Source organism: Heloderma suspectum, chromosome 3 (assembly GCF_057233095.1).
Source record: "Heloderma suspectum isolate Gila_16-S chromosome 3, 16-S_ref, whole genome shotgun sequence".
NCBI lineage: Eukaryota > Metazoa > Chordata > Lepidosauria > Squamata > Helodermatidae > Heloderma > Heloderma suspectum.
In genome coordinates this window covers 266,285,425-266,308,350 of record NC_139460.1, presented here as the reverse complement: position 1 = coordinate 266,308,350, position 22,926 = coordinate 266,285,425, and the positions used below count along the sequence as shown (strand labels likewise).

The following is a 22,926-nucleotide window of genomic DNA, read 5'->3' as shown; positions in this document are numbered from 1 at the left end:
GGATTGCACTGTTGGATACCTTAATAGTATGTAATGGCAGTAGTGCAGCCTTCCCCAACCTGGTGCTTTCCAGATGTGTTGGATTGCAACTCTGATCATTCCTAGCCAGCATGATCAAGCTGCCTGGGAAAGATGTGAGTTGCAGTCCAGCACGTCTGGGGGGCACCAAGTTGGCGAAGGCTGCAGTAGTCACTTCAGTATTTTTATATGCTAAAATTGAAGTATGCAAAGAAGTCATTGTTTAATCTTAAAAGTAATACTTTGTTTTATTAAATTTTATATAATATCACACTGATTGAATTGTAATTGCATTACACAGTGAAAAAGCTCCTCTAATCTCATTTACTTCAAGAAGCTTTGTTTTATGAATCTATCTAGTCTTTAGTCAAGATACTACTTTTCGGAATTTTTCAAAGCAAACTCTTAAGTTAATATACCACATCACATGGTGCAGTTTTGATAAATTAAGAATTTCTGATAAATTAAGAATGATGTCACTTAAGTTCTTGACTTGTATCAGCCAAGGGAATGTATATTGCTTATGGGACACTGATAGTTTTTTTTTTTTGGGGGGGGGGCAACGTTCATGCTTTTCCTCGAATGAGTTGTGGTGATAAATTTCTGTAGCCTTACAACCTCACTACCTCACTCACAGGTACCACTGGACAGCTTGAGCAGTAGATATTGCTCAAGCTACTTGTCTGGAAGGACGTTTGTGCGTTCACATCAGTGGCTATCATATGCATTCTTAACAACTGAAAACAAAACAGAAATAAAATTAAGACAGGATTATCTCAATTCAATGCAACACTGAACCCATTTGTGAATGGCAGCTGGGTAATGCCCTGTATTTTTTTTACTGTAGATTTTATTTATTACATTTCTATACTGCCCAATAGCTGAAGCTCTCTGGGCAGTAAACTATTTATTGGTCTGTTGGATATAAAAGCAACCAGAACAGAAAAGGGAAACTGTACATTAAGACTCTTCATGATAAAGAGGGCTATTTCTTTAAAACACCTCAACATAGATATAGTCCAATACTTCTGATGACAGTGAATCAGGGCTCTACCAATATTGTAGATAGGGAATGGAAAGGAATCAATAGTGCCTAAGAATTGTGCTGGGTGGACTTTGCATTTTCAACGCCCAGCTGCAGCTTGTGTTGTGTGAACTGGCTAACGCGGTTTTTGCAAGGGTTAAACAACCCTCACATAACCCCTGCCACCCAGGTTCACCACTACACAAGCTGCAGCTGAGCATTAAATATTCAAAATGGCAGCCACCACGCACTGCAGTGCACCGTGGCTTAAATAAAGCAGGGTGGGCTGTTCGATCATGAGAACTGGCCCACTGAGTATCTAATTGTGCCTCTGTTGGTAATTAAGGCATCTTAGTCATATTTCAATTTAACCTTTTGATAAATAGACGAATAGGGTAGCTAAATATTTCATAGCAAATTACCTGAATTTATGGAGTGATTGAAAGGTACACCCCCTTGTGGCCTCATTCCCACTTGAATTCTCGATTCTCTTCCATTTTCATTGCAATGCTAATCATGACTAGTATCTGCAGTGTCCAATATTAAGCTTAATTAGTTTTATACCAGGGCTTGAACCTTGCTTCTGTCCATAGTATCAAAGTTAATTATGGTTACTATTTCATGTAGTGCAGAAGTAAGGCTAACTATAGTGAGCACTGAAAAGAGAAGGGTGAAAATTTGACTGCGAGAGCAGAGGAGAAGCTTGAAAACCTAAGGGGTATGCTCCATCACTTAACTGTTTTTAAGAGATCAGGAAATATTAGCCTGCACTGAGCAATAGTACAATGCACTCTTAATCCCAATCTTAAAAAATCTGTTGTAAAGTTTTTCAGCTTTCCTCATCTCTCACAGAATGGAAAAGTTAGAGCAGCATTTGAACTCTTGGAACCACGCTTAAGTAATTGATAAGCAGCATAGATAGTTTGCTATGTTGGATACACTTACATAGAGTTTATTTAATCTGATTATGCATCTCTAAATGTCACTGGCAAAAAATGGTTTCAGATCCTGCTCTGAAAATCACAGTCTGCAAAAAATTACAATTTGCCATATTTGGATACAATGGCAAACTAGAACTAGAAGCTTCTGATTTCTCCATGTATGAAGGAGTGGAGAAAAGGTGTGTGTGTGCCCAGCTCTTCCCACAGCTCACTCTTGCAACAACAAACCATAGTTTGTTACATCTGAATCAGACCTCTGAGCATGAAGCTTGCAAATACAGAAGAATATATTAATACTGCCATATCTAGACACCATGGTAAAATTCTGATAAAATACAGCAGTGTCTTTTATGTAAATAGGTGGTAGAAGAACATAGTGAAGAAGCAAGAGAATATTTTTGAAAACAAATGAGTTCTTAACTTGAAAAAACACGTTAAAAATGAAGACACCATAGCACTGTGCCTGGACAAACAATTTTGGCATTTAAGTACTCTTCCTTTACTGAAGCCTCATTACTAAAGCAAGCCTGAGCCTTTTGCTATCATAAGAAAGATCATTAAGAGTGCAATCCTATGGCCTCTGGACAGTATCTAGATTGCCATAGGATTTTTTGGTTTCTGGGAGCCAGTGCTCTGAGCTCAGTTCCCAGAAATCTGACTCCCCGCCCCTTCCCCCACTGCCTTGTAGGAGGTGCACATTGTCCCCAGCTCCGTGCTTAGAAGAGCAGCACGGAGCAGCCAAAAAGTGGGCGGTCCTGGGGGTGGGGAAGGGACCACGGAAATGCCGTTAAGATGCTTGCTATGCACCATCGGGTCTTCTCTCTCCCCCCTCCCGCTCCGAGACACCCTGGTTACACAGCTGAAACCAGCTGTCTAGCTGCAAATGCAGGGCAGAGTGCCACTACCACCCACTGCCCAAACGGATAGTTACAACTTCCTCTTCAGCTTAGAACTGGAGAGGAGAGTAAGGATCTTAGGTTGAGCTTCAAGGGGCCACAAGTCAGTGGCTGAGCACATACTTTGTCTGCAGAAGTCCCTGGGATCTCCAGTTAAATGGCAAGGCAGCAGATGATGAGAAAAGATCCTGAAGACCTTGAAAGCCTGCTACAAGTCAGAGTAAACCATACTGAGCTAGAGAGACCAATGGTCTGAATCAGTAATATAAGGCAGTTTCATAAGTTCATATGAGTAAGCCTGTTCTGGCACATCATCTCACAACAAACTAGAGCAGAAAGATAGTTATGGTGGTGATATGCATGAGCCTATACAGTGATCTTCTGGGAAGCTCTCGCAATCCCATAGCACTTCATGTAGCAGGCATGTCTGTTTTTCTGTGAAGAATGCTAGGAAAGTAGACTGGGTCATCCATCAGTTGCACAAAAGAATTCTACCAAGAATCTGAGCTATGTTAGGCTGACATTGTTCACAACTCAAACAGCCGAGTGCTCCAAGTTCACTGTAGAAGAGTGTGTGAATACAAATATAAATTATGCAGATACGTTAAGTTGTCTCACTTGACTTATTAGACACAAATGGCATTTGTCAACAGCACATGTAGGAATGAAATATGTATTTATTTAAGAATATTTTTGGATTGCACCTGAAAGTGGGCCCATCCTTCTCAATATATAAAAGCCTTAAGCCTGTCTTCTCATGTGGGCAGGGTAAGGGATATTAAAATGCATGTGAGTGGTGGTGGTGCTACCTCTGAGGATTATAGACAGAAGGGTGCCTTACAGCCTATCCTACTTTGCAGGGTTGGTGGTCCAGACACACCGGTTTGTCATATAAGTGGAGTCTACTGTCTTCAAGCCCTGCCCTGTGTTCTTGGATTGCCTAATGCCTTTCAGCTGAAGGGGGAACAAATACCATGTGGTGCTGGGTTCAGCCTGTGGATTACTAATTGGCCATCCCTAGTTCAGTTTGTCACTGTTGCAATTGGCTGATACATTCCTTGTCTGCCTAATACTTTGGGCTGATTAGTAGGTGGATGAAATTAAATAGTGCAGTGTTAACATTGGACATCTGGCTCCAGTTACTTAAATGAAGTGATGTTAATGAAAATGTTCTGAGGATTAGAGTTCCTGTGGATTCAGCATAAAGGAAAGACTCTAATAGGAGGTAGGGGGAGGTAGTTTTAAGCCATGATATTCTTGGTTTTAATGACTTCAGAGTGGTTGATGAAGATGGCCAAAGCCTATAATGCTCTTATGCAGTTCATACAAGACTCTACTTGATACGCTAAACATGAGAAACTATGATCATAGTGATAAAGCTGAGTACTTGCTCCATTAAGCCTATCCTGTTAAGCTTGTTCTTTCTCATTGTTCAGAGTTGTTTGGAGCTGCAGCTGGTACCTAAGGTTACTTATAAGAGGAAAAATATGGTCATAGATATCATTTAGCTTCAGTTTCTGTGGGGGGAGGGGGAGAGAAACATTTAGTTCATCACTTCTGATGCTATGCTCTCATCAATACCTGCTACCTATGCATAAGTGGGGTTGCTGGAATACTGATTTTTCTGCCCGTTTACAAACTAAGACAGCCATCTTTCAACTATATTCTTTGTTCTTGGGGGGTGGGGGTGGTAATTGAGGGTTTGGGGGAAAGGTTGTGCAGTTTTACGTATCTGAGCCAAAGAATTAGAATGCTGTGACAACACATGTTCACTTGACTTGTCCTTAGATGGTTAGCACGGTCTTGCTGCATTGTGTTCCAGGTTTTCTAACGTAGGAGTATATCAACTTTACTCAAATTAGTGATTCTAGATGGGACTGTTTTTAGAGTACTCCTTTATGGACCAAAAAAAATACCATAATGCTCTAAAAGATTTTGTGATGATGGAAAAACCTTGGCCATCCATTGACTATGCTAATGTGACTTGTAGAATATCCCCAAACACTTTATCTACCAAAGGAATGAAATTGTCAGCAATCGAATATTCACGACAGTTGATACTCTGTGTGCAAAATGAAAAGTCAGTTTGGCTGAAATCAGTGATCACATCAGCCCTAGGTGTGATCTAGGACTTTTACAAAATCTCTTAACTGGTGAGCATGATATTCCACAACATATTTCAGAGAATATTCATCAGTACAACAGTGTACTTTCTTTTCTAACAGTAGGGGCAAATTTAGATGTTCTACCTGGATATGGAGTATATTTTCTAATACAATGTATTGTAATATAACGAATATATCCTGAAGAACAATCTGTCCCAGCCTAATTGTTTAAAATTAAAAGTTATATTTAATTTATAGTTTTAAAAGAATTGTGGTGGAATGTAAAAAAAAAACAAGGTAGGAGCAAAATAAACCATTTTTGGTGAGTCCCGTATTTGTTCCATCTAATTTGTTCCTTGGTAGCCCTGTGGCTTTTCTTGGTTTTTCTTTTTGACATCAGAACAACTTAGCTTATGACATACTTTTGTTACTGAGTACCAGGAAAACGAGCACTTCCTGATTTGGGTGACTTAATTCAGTGGGGAAGACTTTACATTTGCAACAACAACAAGTATCGCCCACTGTAGGGAGGAGGTGTTTATTGATTAGTGACCAAAATTGAGAAGAGCATCCTCTTCTTGAGTTTTTCTGAGCTTCCCATTAAGTTGTCTCCATCCCAAAAGATCAGTTTATGTGGTTGGTAAAGGGCACTGCCTAAAAGGGAAACACAAGCACAGCTTATGTCAGAATGAGAATCATGAAGTCTATCCACATTATCTCTTCATTTTGCCCAATGGAGGTCAAACAATTGCAGAATGGAGACCATCCAAGAGCCTGCTCTTCTGATGGTTTTGATAAGCATTGCTATTGAAGAATCTAGTTTCTTTCAACTTGCTTTTATATTTCCTTAAAAGTAATGGGAATGACATATAAGTGATAAATCGGAGCCATTTTGCACATTGCATTTTTTAGGTGTACACTTCAAGTATATATTGGTAGTATGAGGATGTGACAAACACATGCATCATACAAGTTCGCTCATGAGAGAGCTGTGATTGGCCTCTGCTCCCTATTGAGCATAAACTTGGGGCGGCATTATAATAACCTCTAGTAATGAGGTTTGAATAACTTTTAGGTTTGAGTAATTATGATTCTATTATATTATAACTTGTATTACACCTTTTCTACTTGATATCTTTTTCATTTGCTTTAGAAATAAAAATAATATTTGTCAGACTGCTTTAGTCACTTCAGTAAGAGATGTAGTCATTTGTAGTTTTTTGGAGGTGTTATTCTAGACACACATTTCATTTATATGTGTGGTGTTGAAGCAAATACATAGAATGCAGTACTGAGACTCCTGCCCAGGAGGATTGATTAATCTCATAATCCTATTAAGGAAAGTTTTCTGCAGTCTCTGTATGGGATGTAAAATAAGAGGTTTGTTTGTGTAATTAACGTAAGTATCAAAGAGGTTAAGTACTGACCCTAATTAGTGTAGTACATAGAAGTTGAGGAGAATGCTCTTAATATACATAGGGTTGGGTCTCCATTCAATTGATTGGTCAAATATTATCAACTGACCAAGTCACATATTCCATGAAGACAAGAATGCCAATGTGAAGGCAACAGCTTATATGTATAAAAATAAATATTGCTTGCATTGTAGTGCTGAAGGGACAAACCTAGCAGCTGCACTACCTGCACAGCAAAACGTCTTCTATTGGCCCATCTGCTAGAACTGCAAGCATCTCCAAACAGGAGTGCAAGCAGTCACTGTGGTATAGGTCCTTCCCTTGGACTGCTGTGACTCCATCTTGCTTGCTGCAGAAAGCAGGGAGTGTCCCCTCCATGTGATCTGGCTGTGTACTCTGTAAAGGTACTGTGGCACATTGGGCTCCAGTCTAGAAACCTACTACTCACTACTTGTTACAAAACAGTGAAGTTAATTAATTTATGTAATTAGCATACATATCAAACCTGTTGCTGATTAAAGTATCTTTTTTGTTAATACTTTAAAAAATATTTGGTCATTATTTGACAAGTCAATTGTCCAATTTTTTTTACTGGTCACATGTCTGACTCTCATATTACTGTGTATATGAATGCAAGAATGGGGTAATCACCTAGGTTAAAGAAATTATAAAACCAAATGTTGATCTAGACTGGATATCATGTTTTAACCATTTAGAAGGATAACGTTCTCAGACAGTCTCCCTAGGACAATGGTGGGAGCAAAGTCTTGTAGAATTGAAAACTGCTGGGCTAAAAGAGGGGATCATATAGTTCAGCTCTTGCCTTGAGGCCGAAAGCTTTTTATACTTCAGGCATCTACAATAGGCATTCGTTCAGCTCTTTTCTTAAACCCCTAAGTAAGGCAATACTGGAACTTCCTTAAGATCCTTGCTGTTTCTTGCAAAGAATTACTAAAGTTTTTTAGTTAACTGCTTTAATTTGGGAAGAGTTTCTAATGTTGAACTTAAGTTTTATATTTCTGTAACTTTTAACCTACTGTTGCTTGCCCGGTCTTCAGTAGTATTTGGCAAGCTTCACTTTATCAAGGCTTGGATATGGTATGTTTCCTCATTACTAGCTTATGGGGACCAGAAAAGTTCCTCGAAAGCATCAGAGATTACTACCACAACATCTGGGATTCTAGGTCTGGTATGCTGTATACTGACCTCAACACAAGAGATTAGACTAGTCTTATCCAGATGTATAGTTCCAAAAGTTTTCTCATTGTTCTAGATAACTTGTTTGACTGTTACATGTGACTTGTTACTGTTCGGTAATGTGGGTTTTCTGGAAAACGTTGAATTGGGAAATTTTCCCATGCGAATTAGGCTAACTTGCGTACGTTCATTTGTATCAGAAGACTTTCAGTTTGCATTGGAAAATCACTAGAGTGATCTAATTTAGTATGTTTACTAAATACAAGTAAAATAAACAACAAAGCCAAAGAGTAACCCATGTTTTAATTTTTTGTCCCTATATACTGAAATATTTGGCTTGAAATATTTGAGCAAAAAAGTTAAAGCACACTTAATGAAGTGGTACCCAAATTCATTTCCATACCTGTGATGTTAGGAATATAATTGAATGTCAGTTTTCTCAAGATTGGTGCCCTCCAGATGTTTTGGACTTCAACTCCCATCAGCTCCAGCTAGCATGGCCAGTAGCCAGCACTGCTGGGAGATGTAGTCCAAAATATCTGGAGGGCACTAGGCTGGGGAAGGCTGCTGTACGTGGTGCTGGGAATGAAACTGTATCTTCAAATATAGTTGTCATGGCTTTTCTTCATTTTGAAAATGTATTCAAAAATGTGCCACTGGTGTTGTGCCTTGAACCCTTTATGTTTGGGATCTAAGCCTCAGCTTATCATTGTGAATTTGGAAGCTGCCCCAAGTGGTGTTTACTGTGTAAGTCTGGCTGATTTCAAATTTATAGCAGTCCCCTCTCCATATTAGTTTGTAACTCCTTGGGAAAAGCATTCCATGGCCAGAGCACCACTATTGAAAAGCCCTGTCCCTTGTAACAAACGTTACCTCCTGATGGAGCTGGTATTTGGGGGAGGGCATTGGGTTAAGACCTTAGCATGTGGGCAAATTGTTATGGGAGGAGGCATTTCTTCAAGTACTTGTGTCCCAAGCCATTCAGGCTTTCGAAGTTAAGAACCAGTATCTTGAATTGAGCCTGGAAGCAAATAGGCAGATAGTGAAGTTCTTTTAAGACTCGCAAAGAGATGATCCAACCAAGTAGTCCTAGTCAACTCTGACTGCTGCATTCTGCACCAACTGAAGCATCCTTCCCATTTTCAGGAAATGAGAAAAACAATAATGGAAATCAAATGGGAAAATAATGTTCAGACAACTTCAGTTTGCATCTGTTTTACAATGAAATCCTACATATTTTCTCAGTAAGTCATACTTATTTCACTGGGGTTTACTCTCAGGTACATGGATATAGGATTATAGCCCTAATTCTTCCTGCTTTCATGGTCTCTACTTGTAATTGTGAAATGAAGTGCAAACTAAGCAACTCTTGATGTAACAATTTCTAGTCATCTCAGTAGTATTAAAGAGCATTCTGACTAAGAAAAGTCCTATGCTGAGGACAAGATGGGGACCATAACAGATCAACAAATAAAATATGAAGAGGTGTGTGTGTATGCTTAAGAGTGAATCACGGTATGAGAGGTATTAGAAACATGTGATGGTGGTGGTGAAGACAACATAGCAGTATCGGAAATGCTGGAAATGATGACTTGAAGCAAGATTATCCTCAGATTCTAAACCTGAAGCCCTATTTTCTCTGTTAGCTTTGCTAGTGAGTGACATTCCTCCTGCAAACATGTTTGCTTTAAGGGCTTTTCCCTCCCCACCCCAGTCTTTTTCTTACCCATTATCACCTGCAGATGCTTTATAGTGAGGGCCAAACTACACATGTTCACTTTTAACAAGCATGCTTATGTTGGCCACTTTTGCTTAACCCGTTCCTCTCTATGCTGGTTTCCAGTCCATACACACACACCCTGCTGCATTACAGCAAGCAAGGGGAGAGGTTCGGAAGAGCACTTGAAATAATTCTGGGACAAAGGCTTTGCAACAGCTCCTGCACTTTAAGATGTATAGCTTGTTTTGCTAGTAAGGCGTCTTAAAGATTGAACACTTCCTCATATCATCCATTCAGCTACTCTTTATGATGGGAGTAACAATCACCACCTACTATTATTTAAATGGAACACTCAGGCTGAGAGGTCATGCCTTGCCCATGGACACTGAATAATTCCCAGACACTTCCTCCCAGTGTTGCAGCTCCTCCTTCAAAACAGAAGTGGCCACATTTTAAAAAATAAATCCTTAATCCAGCATTGGGCATCACATGACCCGCTGGCTGTATTCACTCCCCCCCCCACTGCACCGCACCCCAAATCAGCAATTTGCTGCCAAGTTTCAGCAAACCAATAGGGAGAGTTAGAAGTGCCAAATTTAGCTTATTTTCAAGCTAAATTGGTCACTTCTAATCCTCTGAATCAGTTCAAATTGCCAATTTTAAATGGTTTTTTTTGCTGCTGTTGTGCCAAATTTCAGCGATGAACCAGTGGGCAGAGTGTAATCCAATGATGTGGGAGTGGCTTCTGGGCCCCTTACAGTTGTCCACTCCTGTGTTAATGTAATGTTTATGAGTTTGGCTCTTAGTGAGACCCTTGATTCATCTAGCCCAGTACTCTCTACACTGACTAGCAGCAGGTCTTAGACAGAGGTTGTTTTAGTCCTGCTACCTGATGCTGTTTTGAGTACTGAGCCGGTGACCTTGTAATTGCAAAGCATGTAGTTTGAACTATGGCTTCTAGCCATTGCTGAATTTGAAGAAAAATATTTGATAGGTATAGGATAACCTCACTTTTTCTTCATGATGCTTGACTTATTTTCAGCTGGAAGTGATGTGCATGTTGCACCATATGTTCCATATATTTTGTTCATGTTAACATAAGTTATGATTCAGCCAATTTGAGTGTATGCAAGGACTTGTGTGCATGCATCCAGGCTTCTTAATCTTCTCATTCACATTTCAGACAAGAGAAGAAAAAACCAATCTTTTTCAGGATAGTCGTTAAACTAATAATCTGAGAGTATCTTTAGTTTTAAAAATCATGCTTTTTGTCATTCCAAATAATGGCAGGATTCAAATAGGAGAGTAAAATAAAGCAATAGTATCATCTGCTGACAAGTAAACTGAATTGGCACTTCCACCTTCCAGTGAACAAAGCAGAGTATTTGTATCAGTGTAAGTCTTACAGAATCAGAGGCCTTTGGTAGATGAATACTTTTCTGTATGGCTGTAAAACAAAAGTTTCATTATGGTATTTAGATGTATTCTCCGTTAATCCTGATGTTATCTCCTTATTTTTATGGTCCACTGAGGGATACCTAGGACTTGTTTTAAACATAAGAGCTAGAAAAGGTGCAGAAAAGGGAATAAAAATCAAGGGTTGCCTCACCTCTAATTAACCTATTTAAGGCATAATTATGTATCATAGCTAGAAACTTTGTTCCTTTGTCCTTGTTTGAATGTACATTTACTCAGGGTAACTGAAGTTGCCCCAATATCATAAAATGTTCTCTTTTGGCTGCCTCCATGATCTTCCTTTCAGTAGCAACATTGGAGCTTTGGTCAGGAAAGTGATATATGTCCCCAGTACCAAATTACGGTTTTGGCCAGGCATTCTTAACCACTGTGATTCACTGTCTTGATCTGTTCATGCTAAGGTCTCCAGTTTGTTTTGCTCAGTGCTCTCTTTTGATATATAGAGGAGTACCACTGCCAGGTCATGGCAGAGAGTTCTGACAAAATGTGGTCCACTGGAGAAGGAAATGGCAACCCACTCCAGTATTCTTGCCAAGAAAACCCCATGGAACGTATCACAAGGCTAAAAGAGATGACGCCGGAAGATGAGCCCCTCAGGTCGGAAGGTGTCCAATATGCTACTGGGGAAGAGCAGAGGGTATTTCCAAGTAGCGCCAGAAAGAGTGAAGCGGCTGGGCCAAACCCGAAAGGACACTCAGCTGTGGATGTGTCTGGCGGTGAAAAGAAAATCCGATGCTGTAAAGAACAATATTGTTTAGGAATCTGGAATGTCAGATCAATGAATCAAGGTAAGCTGGAGGTGGTGAAACATGAGATGGCAAGATTGAACATCGACATCTTGGGAATCAGCGAACTAAAATGGACAGGCATGGGCGAATTTAATTCAGGTGACCATCATATCTACTATTGTGGGCAAGAATCCCTTAGAAGAAATGGAGTAGCACTCATAGTCAACAAAAGGGTGGGAAAAGCAGTACTGGGGTACAATCTTAAAAATGATAGAATGATCTCAGTACGAATCCAAGGCAAACCATTCAACATCACAGTAATTCAAGTCTATGCCCCAACCACTGAGGCCGAAGAAGCTGAGGTTGATCGGTTCTATGAAGACCTACAACACCTTCTAGAACTAACACCAAAAAAAGATGTCCTCTTCATCATAGAGGATTGGAATGCTAAAGTAGGAAGTCAAGAAATCACCGGGATAACAGGCAGGCATGGCCTTGGTGTACAAAATGAAGCAGGACAAAGGCTAATAGAGTTTTGCCAAGAGAACACGCTGATCATAGCAAACACTCTTTTCCAACAGCACAAGAGGCGACTCTACACATGGACGTCACCAGATGGTCAATATCGAAATCAGATTGATTATGTCCTTTGCAGCCAAAGATGGAGAAGCTCCATACAGTCAGTAAAAACAAGACCTGGAGCTGACTGTGGCTCAGATCATGAGCTGCTTCTTGCAAAATTTCGGCTTAAATTGAAGAACGTCGGGAAAACCACTAAACCTTTCAGGTATGACCTAAATCATATCCCTGATGAATATACAGTGGAGGTGAGGAATAGATTTCAGGGATTAGACCTGATAGACAGAGTGCCTGAGGAACTATGGACGGAGGTCCGTAACATTGTTCAGGAGGCAGCAACGAAATCCATCCCAAAGAAAAAGAAATGCAAGAAAGCCAAGTGGCTGTCTGATGAGGCTTTACAAGTAGCTCACGAAAGAAGGGAAGCGAAAAGCAAAGGAGAAAGGGGAAGATATACCCAACTGAATGCAGAGTTCCAGAGAATAGCAAGGAGAGACAAGAAGGCCTTCTTAAATGAACAATGCAAAGAAATCGAGGAAAACAACAGAATGGGAAAGACTAGAGATCTCTTCAAGAAAATTGGAGATCTCAAGGGAACGTTTTGTGCAAAGACGGGCATGATAAAGGACAAAGAAGGCAGGGACCTAACAGAAGCAGATGAGATTAAGAAGAGGTGGAAAGAATACACAGAAGAACTATACAGGAAAGATCTGAATGTCCCTGATAGCCATGATAGTGCGGTCACTGAACTTGAGCCAGACATCCTCGAGAGTGAAGTCAAGTGGGCCTTAGGAAGCATTAGTAACAACAAAGCTAGCGGAGATGACAGTATTCCAGCCGAGCTATTTAAAATCCTCAAAGATGATGCTGTTAAAGTGCTGCATTCAATATGCCAACAAATCTGGAACACTCAACAGTGGCCACAAGACTGGAAAAGGTCAGTTTACATTCCAATTCCAAAGAAGGGCAACGCCAAAGAGTGTTCAAACTACCGCACAATTGCGCTCATTTCACATGCCAGCAAGGTGATGCTCAAAATCCTACAAGCTAGGCTTCAGCAGTATGCGAACCGAGAACTACCGGAAGTACAAGCTGGGTTTCGAAGAGGCAGAGGAACTAGAGATCAAATCGCCAACATTCGCTGCATCATGGAGAAAGCAAGAGAATTCCAGAAAAACGTCTATTTCTGCTTCATTGACTACGCTAAAGCCTTTGATTGTGTGGATCACAACAAACTGTGGCAAATTCTTAAAGTGATGGGAGTACCAGACCACCTTACCTGTCTCCTGAGAAACCTGTACGAGGGTCAAGAAGCAACAGTAAGAACCAGACATGGAACAACCGATTGGTTCAAAATTGGGAAAGGAGTACGACAAGGCTGCATATTGTCACCCTGCTTATTTAACTTATATGCAGAGTACATCATGAGAAATGCCGGGTTGGATGAATCAGAGGTCGGAATTAAGATTGCCGGGAGAATTATCAACAACCTCCGATATGCAGACGATACCAACCTAATGGCAGAAAGCGAAGAGGATCTAAAGAGCCTCTTGTTGAGGGTGAAAGAGGAGAGTGCAAAAGCTGGTTTGAAACTCAACATTAACAAAACTAAGATCATGGCATCTGGCCCCATCACTTCCTGGCATATAGAAGGGGAAGAAATGGAAGCAGTGACAGATTTTACTTTCTTGGGCTCCAAGATCACCGCAGACGGTGACTGTAGCCATGAAATTAAAAGACGCTTGCTCCTTGGGAGGAAAGCTATGGCCAACCTAGACAGCATAGTAAGAAGCAGAGACATCACCTTGCCGACAAAGGTCTGTCTAATCAAAGCTATGGTTTTCCCAGTAGTAATGTATGGCTGTGAGAGCTGGACTATAAGGAAGGCTGAGCGCCGAAGAATTGATGCTTTCAAACTGTGGTGCTGGAGAAGACTCTTACGAGTCCCCTGGACTGCAAGGAGGTCAAATCAGTCCATCCTAAAGGAAATCAACCCTGAGTGCTCATTGGAAGGACAGATACTGAAGCTGAAGCTCCAATATTTTGGCCACCTAATGCGAAGAGAAAAGTCACTGGAAAAGACCCTGATGCTGGGAAAGACTGAAGGCAAAAGGAGAAGGGGACGGCAGAGGATGAGATGGCTAGATAACATCACGGATGCAATGAATATAAACTTGAGCACGCTCCGGGAGAGAGCGCAGGACAGGAAGGCCTGGCGTGCTATGGTCCATGGGGTCACGAAGAGTCGGACACGACTGAACGACTGAACAACAACAACAACAACCACTGCCAGTTTGACCTATTATGACCCTTCTGTAGATTTTAGTATCCAGGGTATTTCATCAACTGTCTGTTCGTCTGATTTTTTTAAAATGGAGAGGAGCAGGTCACCTTCTAAGGAGAGCCATTTGTTTTTTTATCTGTTGAGTTCTCTGGGATGCTACTTCATCTGTCATTGCAGGAAATACAAAACAGTACTTAAAATATTTATTTTTATTTATTACTACATTTATATCCTGCCTTTTTTCCTCTTGCAAGGAAATCAAGGAGGCTTACATGTTTCTCTTCTCCATTTTATCCTTACAACAACCCTGTGATGTAGGTTAGGCTGAGAGTCAGTGACTGAACTAAAGTCATCAAGTGAGCTTCATGGCCAAGTGGGGACTAGAACCCGGATCTCTTGAGTCCCAATCCAACACTCTTAACTACTACACCACACTGACTCTCCAAAATTATGTCAGAAGATACTTTTTATCCTGTGCTTCTCTGCCAAATTTCTTTAAATTGCTTTCAAGGTTCTCATAGCTAAAGGTGTTTCTACCTCAGCTCCTCATTTCTGTTTGTCTTCTGTTGTCCTTTCTGTGTCTATATTCTGTCATACTACTTCCTATCCCTAGAATAGGTACACTCACCTCTCTTTGGAGCATCTTCTGTTATCCTCTTCCTCCTCTCAAAGTATTACTTTGTGTCAAGCTTGTTCTGTACCTTCCTTGCCTGGTCAGCCTTCCATTACCTTTTGGCTCCTTATCCCTTAGTGAGAGTTTCTGATATTACCTCATCTCCCTTTTGTCCATTGAATGTAGATCACATATTCTCCAGAGCAGGATCATGCTCTTTCTATGTTTTGTGTGCATCTAGTACATGATATGTGCTAAATTAACATGGAGTAAATTAGAATTTTCCTTGATAGAACCTGCTTCCTTTTAAGTTGAAGAACTCTGTTTGGATTATGTTCCCTTAAGTAAAACTGTTCCTCTGTGTTTCCATATATAGGTTGTTGTATTTGCTTCAGCAAGAAACCTCCAACACTGAGCTGAAAACTGAATGTGCAGTAGTGCTAGGAAGCCTTGCAATGGGTACAGAAAACAATGTTAAATCTCTACTGGACTGCCATATCATACCAGCCTTACTACAAGGTACCTTCACTTTCATTACTGCATTGGCTTCTTGACTGCACAGCTTGTGAGAAGTGGAAAAAGTATCTCAACTTGTATTCACAGGGTTACTGTCTCCAGATCTTAAATTTATTGAAGCTTGCCTCAGGTGTCTTCGCACCATTTTCACCAGCCCTGTAACTCCTGAAGAACTATTGTACACGGTAAGTTATAGGCAGCAAGTGCATAATGTTTTTCTTCTACAATACCAGTGTATACATTGTAGCTTTTATTTAGTATGTGTTGCTGAGATAGTTTTGAACTGTTGCTGTTTTGAGCTGCTGCTGTTTTAGGGCTAGTAATTTGTTGTCACAAAAAGACTACACATGGCAACACGGGTTAGTTGAAGGATTGGTGGTTGGGTCATAGGAATTGGAAAGTAGAGAACAATTTCTAAAGCAGTGGTGCTCAGTGGGCATTCACAGTATGGTCATTCAAGGACCTATTTATTTCCTTTCAAGATACTAAAGTAAATCAATGAGAATTCTATATCCCAGTAAGAAACATATGCCACTACTGCCATCTGTTGGGACAGAAGCAAGTAAGTCTCTTCTCCTTTCTGAGAAGTTTGTGAATAGTATTCATAGTAATCAACGCCAATGAGAAAAGCAATTTAACAGTTTGGAATAAAAACTAAAAGTTTGTACTGTAGGAGAAATCCATATGTTATAAAATGGTTTCAGCCTAGCTGTAGGCAATTTTCTTCAGTGTTAAGATTACTGAATCATGTGCTAACATAATTGCTTAGATTATGTTAACTAGAAATAATCTCGTTTCAAAGCAAGTATAACATTGAAATCTGAGGAAACAAGCATAGAAGCATTTAATCCTATTAATCACATTGCTTATTTCCAAAGAAAAGAACCTAAACAGACAGGGTGTAGCCTGTAGATTCTTGTTAGAAATCTGAGCATTTTTGTTTCCTGTAGTAAGGGATAGATTGCCCAGATAATTTTACTCTGGAATCTACTGTATGTCTGCTGTCTCTGGGCTGCCACTATTAGCAACAGCGACACCCATTTCTTCCTTGTGCTGTTGCTAAGGGGGCAACAGTAGCTAGATGAATGTCCATTGTAGCTACACCTGGGCCTGTTTCTGGGTCTTGGTCCTGAAGAAACTTCCAGTAGCCAGAAGAAAGCGGTGGTGAGAGGCAGAGATTATCCAGGCTGCCCTGTTCCTAGAATATGCTGTGCTGTTAGATAGAATTCTGTTCTGTGAAAATTAGGAATGTAGAAGAAAATTGCTCGAGGAACCTGATTACTATCTATAATTTTAGTTTCTGATAAGTGAATTGATATTGATTGGCAAATAAGCATAACAATTGGAAGTTTCCAGATAAGTATTTACAAAAGGCATGGGTGATAAGTGTGATCTTAGAGGCATTTCCCTTTCTCTGACACAAAAGAGAAAATGCTGAAAATAGTCTGTTGAAATTTGTGTATGCATCACCTAAGAACAAAGCATATTTGCCTCCTAAAAGTATTAGTTTTTACACATGCAAATTTATGTGGATATAGTTGATTAAAACCTATGCTTATTCACCTAGATTTCTTTAACTGAATGATGGTCCTCCTGATATACTAGGCCAGTACACATGCAAGGATAAACCAGACTTCTGGCTTACCAGGAATGAGCAAGAGTGCTGGTACCTGCTGTCATTTCACTCCCACTTGGCTCCTCCTGCCAGCAGGAGAGACTAAACAAACCAGGAAACTTGGATCTGTGGTTTGTGTAGCAATATGTGCAACAAGCCAGGATCACTGGCTTGTTGCTGTCCTAACAAACTGGAATTATAAGCCAGTAACCTTGGCTTATTCCTGATAAGCCAGAATTCTTCAGAATTCTGCCTTACTTTGTGCGAACCCTCCCAAGGTTTAAGATGGTGTTTAAAGGTCTTGAATTTAAGTACTTAACAATGGAAAATGATTAGGGGAGCTAACTGTTGACATAATATATTTACATTTATAAGAATGAAGCTCATGGTGTCAGTTCTTGTTTGTGACCAATGAACCCACAATGAGATACACATACGTTTGCGCTGCCCAGACAGTGCTTACCTAATTTCTTACAGTAGCTCCCAATTTCTAAGAATTTAGGTATTTTGTTTGTGTTCACACACTCTATGCATGCACAGTGCTAGCTCCAGGTTTTGGGGGCTTTGGATAAGATGACCTTATTGGGCCCACCTCCTCTCACTGTTATTACCACTGTCCATATGCTTGCCTTTTTTCTCTGGGCCCAATCTATGCAACCACCAAGAGGAAAACCACAAGGCAAGTGGAAGACCCAGCTCCAGCTCCTCACTCTTGTTACTCTTGGCATGCTCAGAGGCTCCATGGGTCCGCAGTGACACTGGCCCTGTGCATATATTTAGAATCTGTCAAATATGGAAGAATTAAAGCAGTATATTGAGCATATGAATAATTGATGTGACTGAAGATTTCTGATTTCCTGTCTTTGCTTGTTGGTGATAAAGCAGTATTACCATAGTCTGCACTAGCACTTTAGTCTGCCTTTCCCTCTGTGTCTTCAGAATTAGGAATGGGCAGGGACTACCATAGCACGTTTGGCTGCACAAACATTTTGTTGTTGTCAATGTCAGAATTTGCTGACAATGAAGTTCCTTCACTTGCTGTTCCCACTGTACAGATTATTTGCAGACAGGAAAGCTAGAATCTCCCCTGTAATTCCAAAAAAAATTGATCATATTTAATGTAGATCACACCAGTTTAACATTTGACCCAGTAAACTGAACACAGCCTACTAATCGTGTATTGTAGCCTTCCACATGTTTGACAAATCCCCATGATCATGTAGCCTCAGACAAGCAGCTAAAACAGAAGGTTTATCAAGTTCTGGTAGATCGTTGCCATATGTAGCGGTTGGACTATGTTCAGCCCGGTGGGTCAGTGTTCATATAAAGTTGGAATAGATCTGAAAATGGTCCAGTGTACAGGTTTACCTTTTCATACTTTATTTTGCCTTTTAGAAATAAGATTTTGCAAGACTTTGAATTCTTTGGGAAGAAGGGCAAGACGCCCAGTAGAATATTAGGTAGTAGACTACCAGCTGAAGATGAGATTAAGGTCCTCAGAACAGGAACCTGCCTTTTATGTTAATCTGTAAAGCACTCTGTATATTGAAAGTGCTATTCAGTGGTCTGGTTCACACGTAACACTAACCCATGGTTTATTCAAACCATGGTTTGTTGTCTGAACCCAGCCCCTGCGTAGGGCAACACTATAACCCACGCTCAGGGGTTGAGTAGGGGTTGAGTGTGGGTTGTTGTTGAACCATGGGTTGTTGCTGAAATGTGGGTTATCATGTTGTCTGACCCCAGCTGTGATAACAAACCAAGGTTTGTCTGGCAGACAATCAAACAAATCATGAAAGCCTTTCAGGTCTCTCAGACTTTAGCAGATACTACCCATCTGTTTCTAAATATTTCTTAGCAATGCTGAAGGCTATATATAAATATTTTAGAGACAAAGTTGAAATTATCGGTATTCTGAGAATGTCCCTGTATCCTGTGCTTACCAGGTAGATTTTGTTCTGAACAATGTCACAGCAATATAGGTTTCTAAATTCTCTAGTTAGGATTTTTCAGTTATGTATAAATAAAAGCTCCCATTTTAAGGCCTCAAAGCTTTTTGCTTCCTCGTGAACCTCAAAAGAAGAGGAAAAGGCTAGGCTAATACCCTGTCAGCCTGTCCTCTTGCCTTGAGGTGCTACTTTTGAATGCCATATTGGTCCATAATAAGATATCTATCACCTATAATGTAATCAGACATGAGAGGGCTGACTGTCAGGTTTCCCGATCCCCCCAGTGCACACACTCAGACAATCTGACACTGGACAAACAAATCAGTGAGATTTCTTTATTACAGGGAATCCCACGGCAAAAGCTTAATGGTTACACTCTTCAGAAATCATATAGCTGATGGTCAGTAGTTATAGGCTCTATGTAATTCCAGAACAGTCCAAAGCGAAACACTACTACCATGACTGAGATCCTCATCCACGTGGTTTCTCCAGTGCCATCTCCACAGTTCTGAACACAAGGGAAGGGACTCTGGATTCCTGGGTACCTAACCCAAACAATCCTTTCACGGGGTTCCAACTTCGGACATGGAAAGGGCATGAGTCCTGGAATGAACCCATCAGGCAATCAAGGGGTAACTTCTTGAAAGGCTTAAACAACCCACACCAATAGAGAGTCCAACTTTGAATTTTTTGTTGATAACTTGAGGCTACATGGTCAAGACCCATCAAGATCAAGGGAAGGGCATGCCCACACACGTAAGGAGTTCCAGGCCACCACTTTCGCCTTGGCAACTCCACGCTGCATGAGTTCTGGCAGAGGAAAGTCCAAAAGTCGTAGATCAAATCCAGCCTGCTGTACATTGAGCTGACTACAAACACAGACCCACAATCCATAGCAATGAGAGTTCAAGCCTATGAAAAGCCTCACAGTACTTTTCATGGCCCCCTTCATGGATCACTGCCTTGTTGTGGCAAAGGGGCTTGCGTAACTCAGTGAAGCCATAAGCTATGCTGTGCAGGGCCACCCAAGACGGACAGGTCATGGCAGAGAGTTCTGACAAAATGTGGTCTACTGGAGAAGGAAATGGCAACCCACTCCAGTATTCTTGCCAAGAAAACCCCATGGAACGTATCACAAGGCTAAAAGATATGACACCGGAAGATGAGCCCCTCAGGTCGGAAGGTGTCCAATATACTATTGGGGAAGAGCAGAGGCAATTTCCAAGTAGCGCCAGAAAGAGTGAAGCAGCTGGGCCAAAGCCGAAAGGACACTCAGCTGTGGATGTGTCTGGTGGTGAAAAGAAAGTCCGATGCTGTAAAGAACAATATTGTTTAGGAACCTGGAATGTCAGATCAATGAATCAAGATAAGCTGGAGGTGGTCAAACACGAGATGGCATGATTGAACATCGACATTTTGGGAATCAGCGAACTAAAATGGACAGGCATGGGCGAATCTAATTCAGGTGACCATCATCATATCTACTACTGTGGGCAAGAATCCCTTAGAAGAAATGGAGTAGCACTCATAGTCAACAAAAGGGTGGGAAAAGCAGTACAATCTTAAAAACGATAGAATGATCTCAGTACGAATCCAAGGCAAACCATTCAACATCACAGTAATTCAAGTCTATGCCCCAACCACTGATGCTGAAGAAGCTGAGGTTGATCGGTTCTATGAAGACCTACAACACCTTCTAGAACTAACACCAAAAAAAGATGTCCTCTTCATCATAGGGGATTGGAATGCTAAAGTAGGAAATCAAGAAATCACCGGGATAACAGGCAGGCATGGCCTGGGTGTACAAAATGAAGCAGGACAAAAGCTAATAGAGTTTTGCCAAGAGAACACGCTGATCATAGCAAACACTCTTTTCCAACAGCACAAGAGACGACTCTACACATGGACATCACCAGATGGTCAATATCGAAATCAGATTGATTATGTCCTTTGCAGCCAAAGATGGAGAAGCTCTATACAGTCAGTAAAAACAAGACCTGGAGCTGACTGTGGCTCAGATCATGAGCTGCTTCTTGCAAAATTTCAGCTTAAATTGAAGAACGTAGGGAAAACCACTAAACCATTCAGGTATGACCTAAATCGTATCCCTTATGAATATACAGTGGAGGTGAGGAATAGATTTCAGGGATTAGACCTGATAGACAGAGTGCCTGAGGAACTATGGACGGAGGTCTGTAACATTGTTCAGGAGGCAGCAACTCAATTCATCCCAAAGAAAAAGAAATGCAAGAAAGCCAAGTGGCTGTCTGATGAGGCTTTACAAGTAGCTGAAGAAAGAAGGGAAGCGAAAAGCAAGGGAGAAAGGGGAAGATATATCCAACTGAATGCAGAGTTCCAGAGAATAGCAAGGAGAGACAAGAAGGCCTTCTTAAATGAACAATGTAAAGAAATCGAGGAAAACAACAGAATGGGAAAGACTAGAGATCTTTTCAAGAAAATCGGAGATCTCTAGGGAACGTTTTGTGCAAAGACGGGCATGATAAAGGACAAAGAAGGCAGGGACCTAACAGAAGCAGATGAGATTAAGAAGAGGTGGCAAGAGTACACAAAAGAACTATACAGGAAAGATCTTAATGTCCCTGATAGCCATGATAGTGCGGTCACTGAACTTGAGCCGGACATCCTCGAGAGTGAAGTCAAGTGGGCCTTAGGAAGCATTAGTAACATCAAAGCTAGCGGAGATGACAGCATTCCAGCTGAGCTATTTAAAATCCTCAAAGATGATGCTGTTAAAGTGCTGCATTCAATATGCCAACAAATCTGGAACACTCAACAGTGGCCACAAGACTGGAAAAGGTCAGTTTACATTCCACTTCCAAAGAAGGGCAACGCCAAAGAGTGTTCAAACTACCCCACATTTGCGCTCATTTCACATGCCAGCAAGGTGTTGCTCAAAATCCTACAAGCTAGGCTTCAGCAGTATGCGAACCGAGAACTACCGGAAGTACAAGCTGGGTTTCGAAGAGGCAGAGGAACTAGAGATCAAATCGCCAACGTTCGCTGGATCATGGAGAAAGCAAGAGAATTCCAGAAAAACGTCTATTTCTGCTTCATTGACTATGCTAAAGCCTTTGATTGTGTGGATCACAACAAACTGTGGCAAATTCTGAAAGTGATGGGAGTACCAGACCACCTTACCTGTCTCCTGGAAACCTGTACGAGGGTCAAGAAGCAACAGTAAGAACCAGACATGGAACAACTGATTGGTTCAAAATTGGGAAAGGAGTACGACAAGGCTGCATATTATCACCCTGCTTATTTAACTTATATGCAGAGTACATCATGAGAAATGCCGGGTTGGATGAATCGCAGGTTGGAATTAAGATTGCCGGGAGAATTATCAACAACCTCCAATATGCAGACGATACCACCCTAATGGCAGAAAGCGAAGAGGATCTCAAGAGCCTCTTGTTGAGGGTGAAAGAGGAGAGTGCAAAAGCTGGTTCTAAACTCAGCATTAACAAAACGAAGATCATGGCATCTGGCCCCATCACTTCCTGGCATATAGAAGGGGAAGAAATGGAAGCAGTGACAGATTTTACTTTTTTGGGCTCCAAGATCACCGCAGACGGTGACTGTAGCCATGAAATTAAAAGACGCTTGCTCCTTGGGAGGAAAGCTATGGCAAACCTAGACAGCATAGTCAAAAGCAGAGACATCACCTTGCCGACAAAGGTCCGTCTAATCAAAGCTATGGTTTTCCCAGTAGTAATGTATGGCTGTGAGAGCTGGACTATAAGGAGGGCTGAGCGCTGAAGAATTGATGCTTTCGAACTGTGGTGCTGGAGAAGACTCTTACGAGTCCCCTGGACTGCAAGGAGGTCAAATC

At 41.0% G+C, this 22,926-nt stretch overlaps 1 protein-coding gene across 6 annotated transcripts in view; it reads left to right on the top strand.

Annotated features, from left to right (window-relative positions):
• ARMC8 (armadillo repeat containing 8) overlaps positions 1-22,926 on the top strand; it is an 84,231-nt gene that overhangs the window by 24,074 nt on the left and 37,231 nt on the right. For all 6 annotated transcript variants that reach the window (XR_014789553.1, XM_084846840.1, XM_084846842.1 and 3 more), the window contains 2 exons: positions 15,373-15,515; positions 15,600-15,697. Coding sequence is in view for 5 of the 6 variants with exons in the window: in XM_084846840.1 (XP_084702966.1) it covers positions 15,373-15,515; positions 15,600-15,697 (241 nt within the window). In the remaining variant the exon portion in view is untranslated. The remainder of the gene's footprint in view (positions 1-15,372; positions 15,516-15,599; positions 15,698-22,926) is intronic.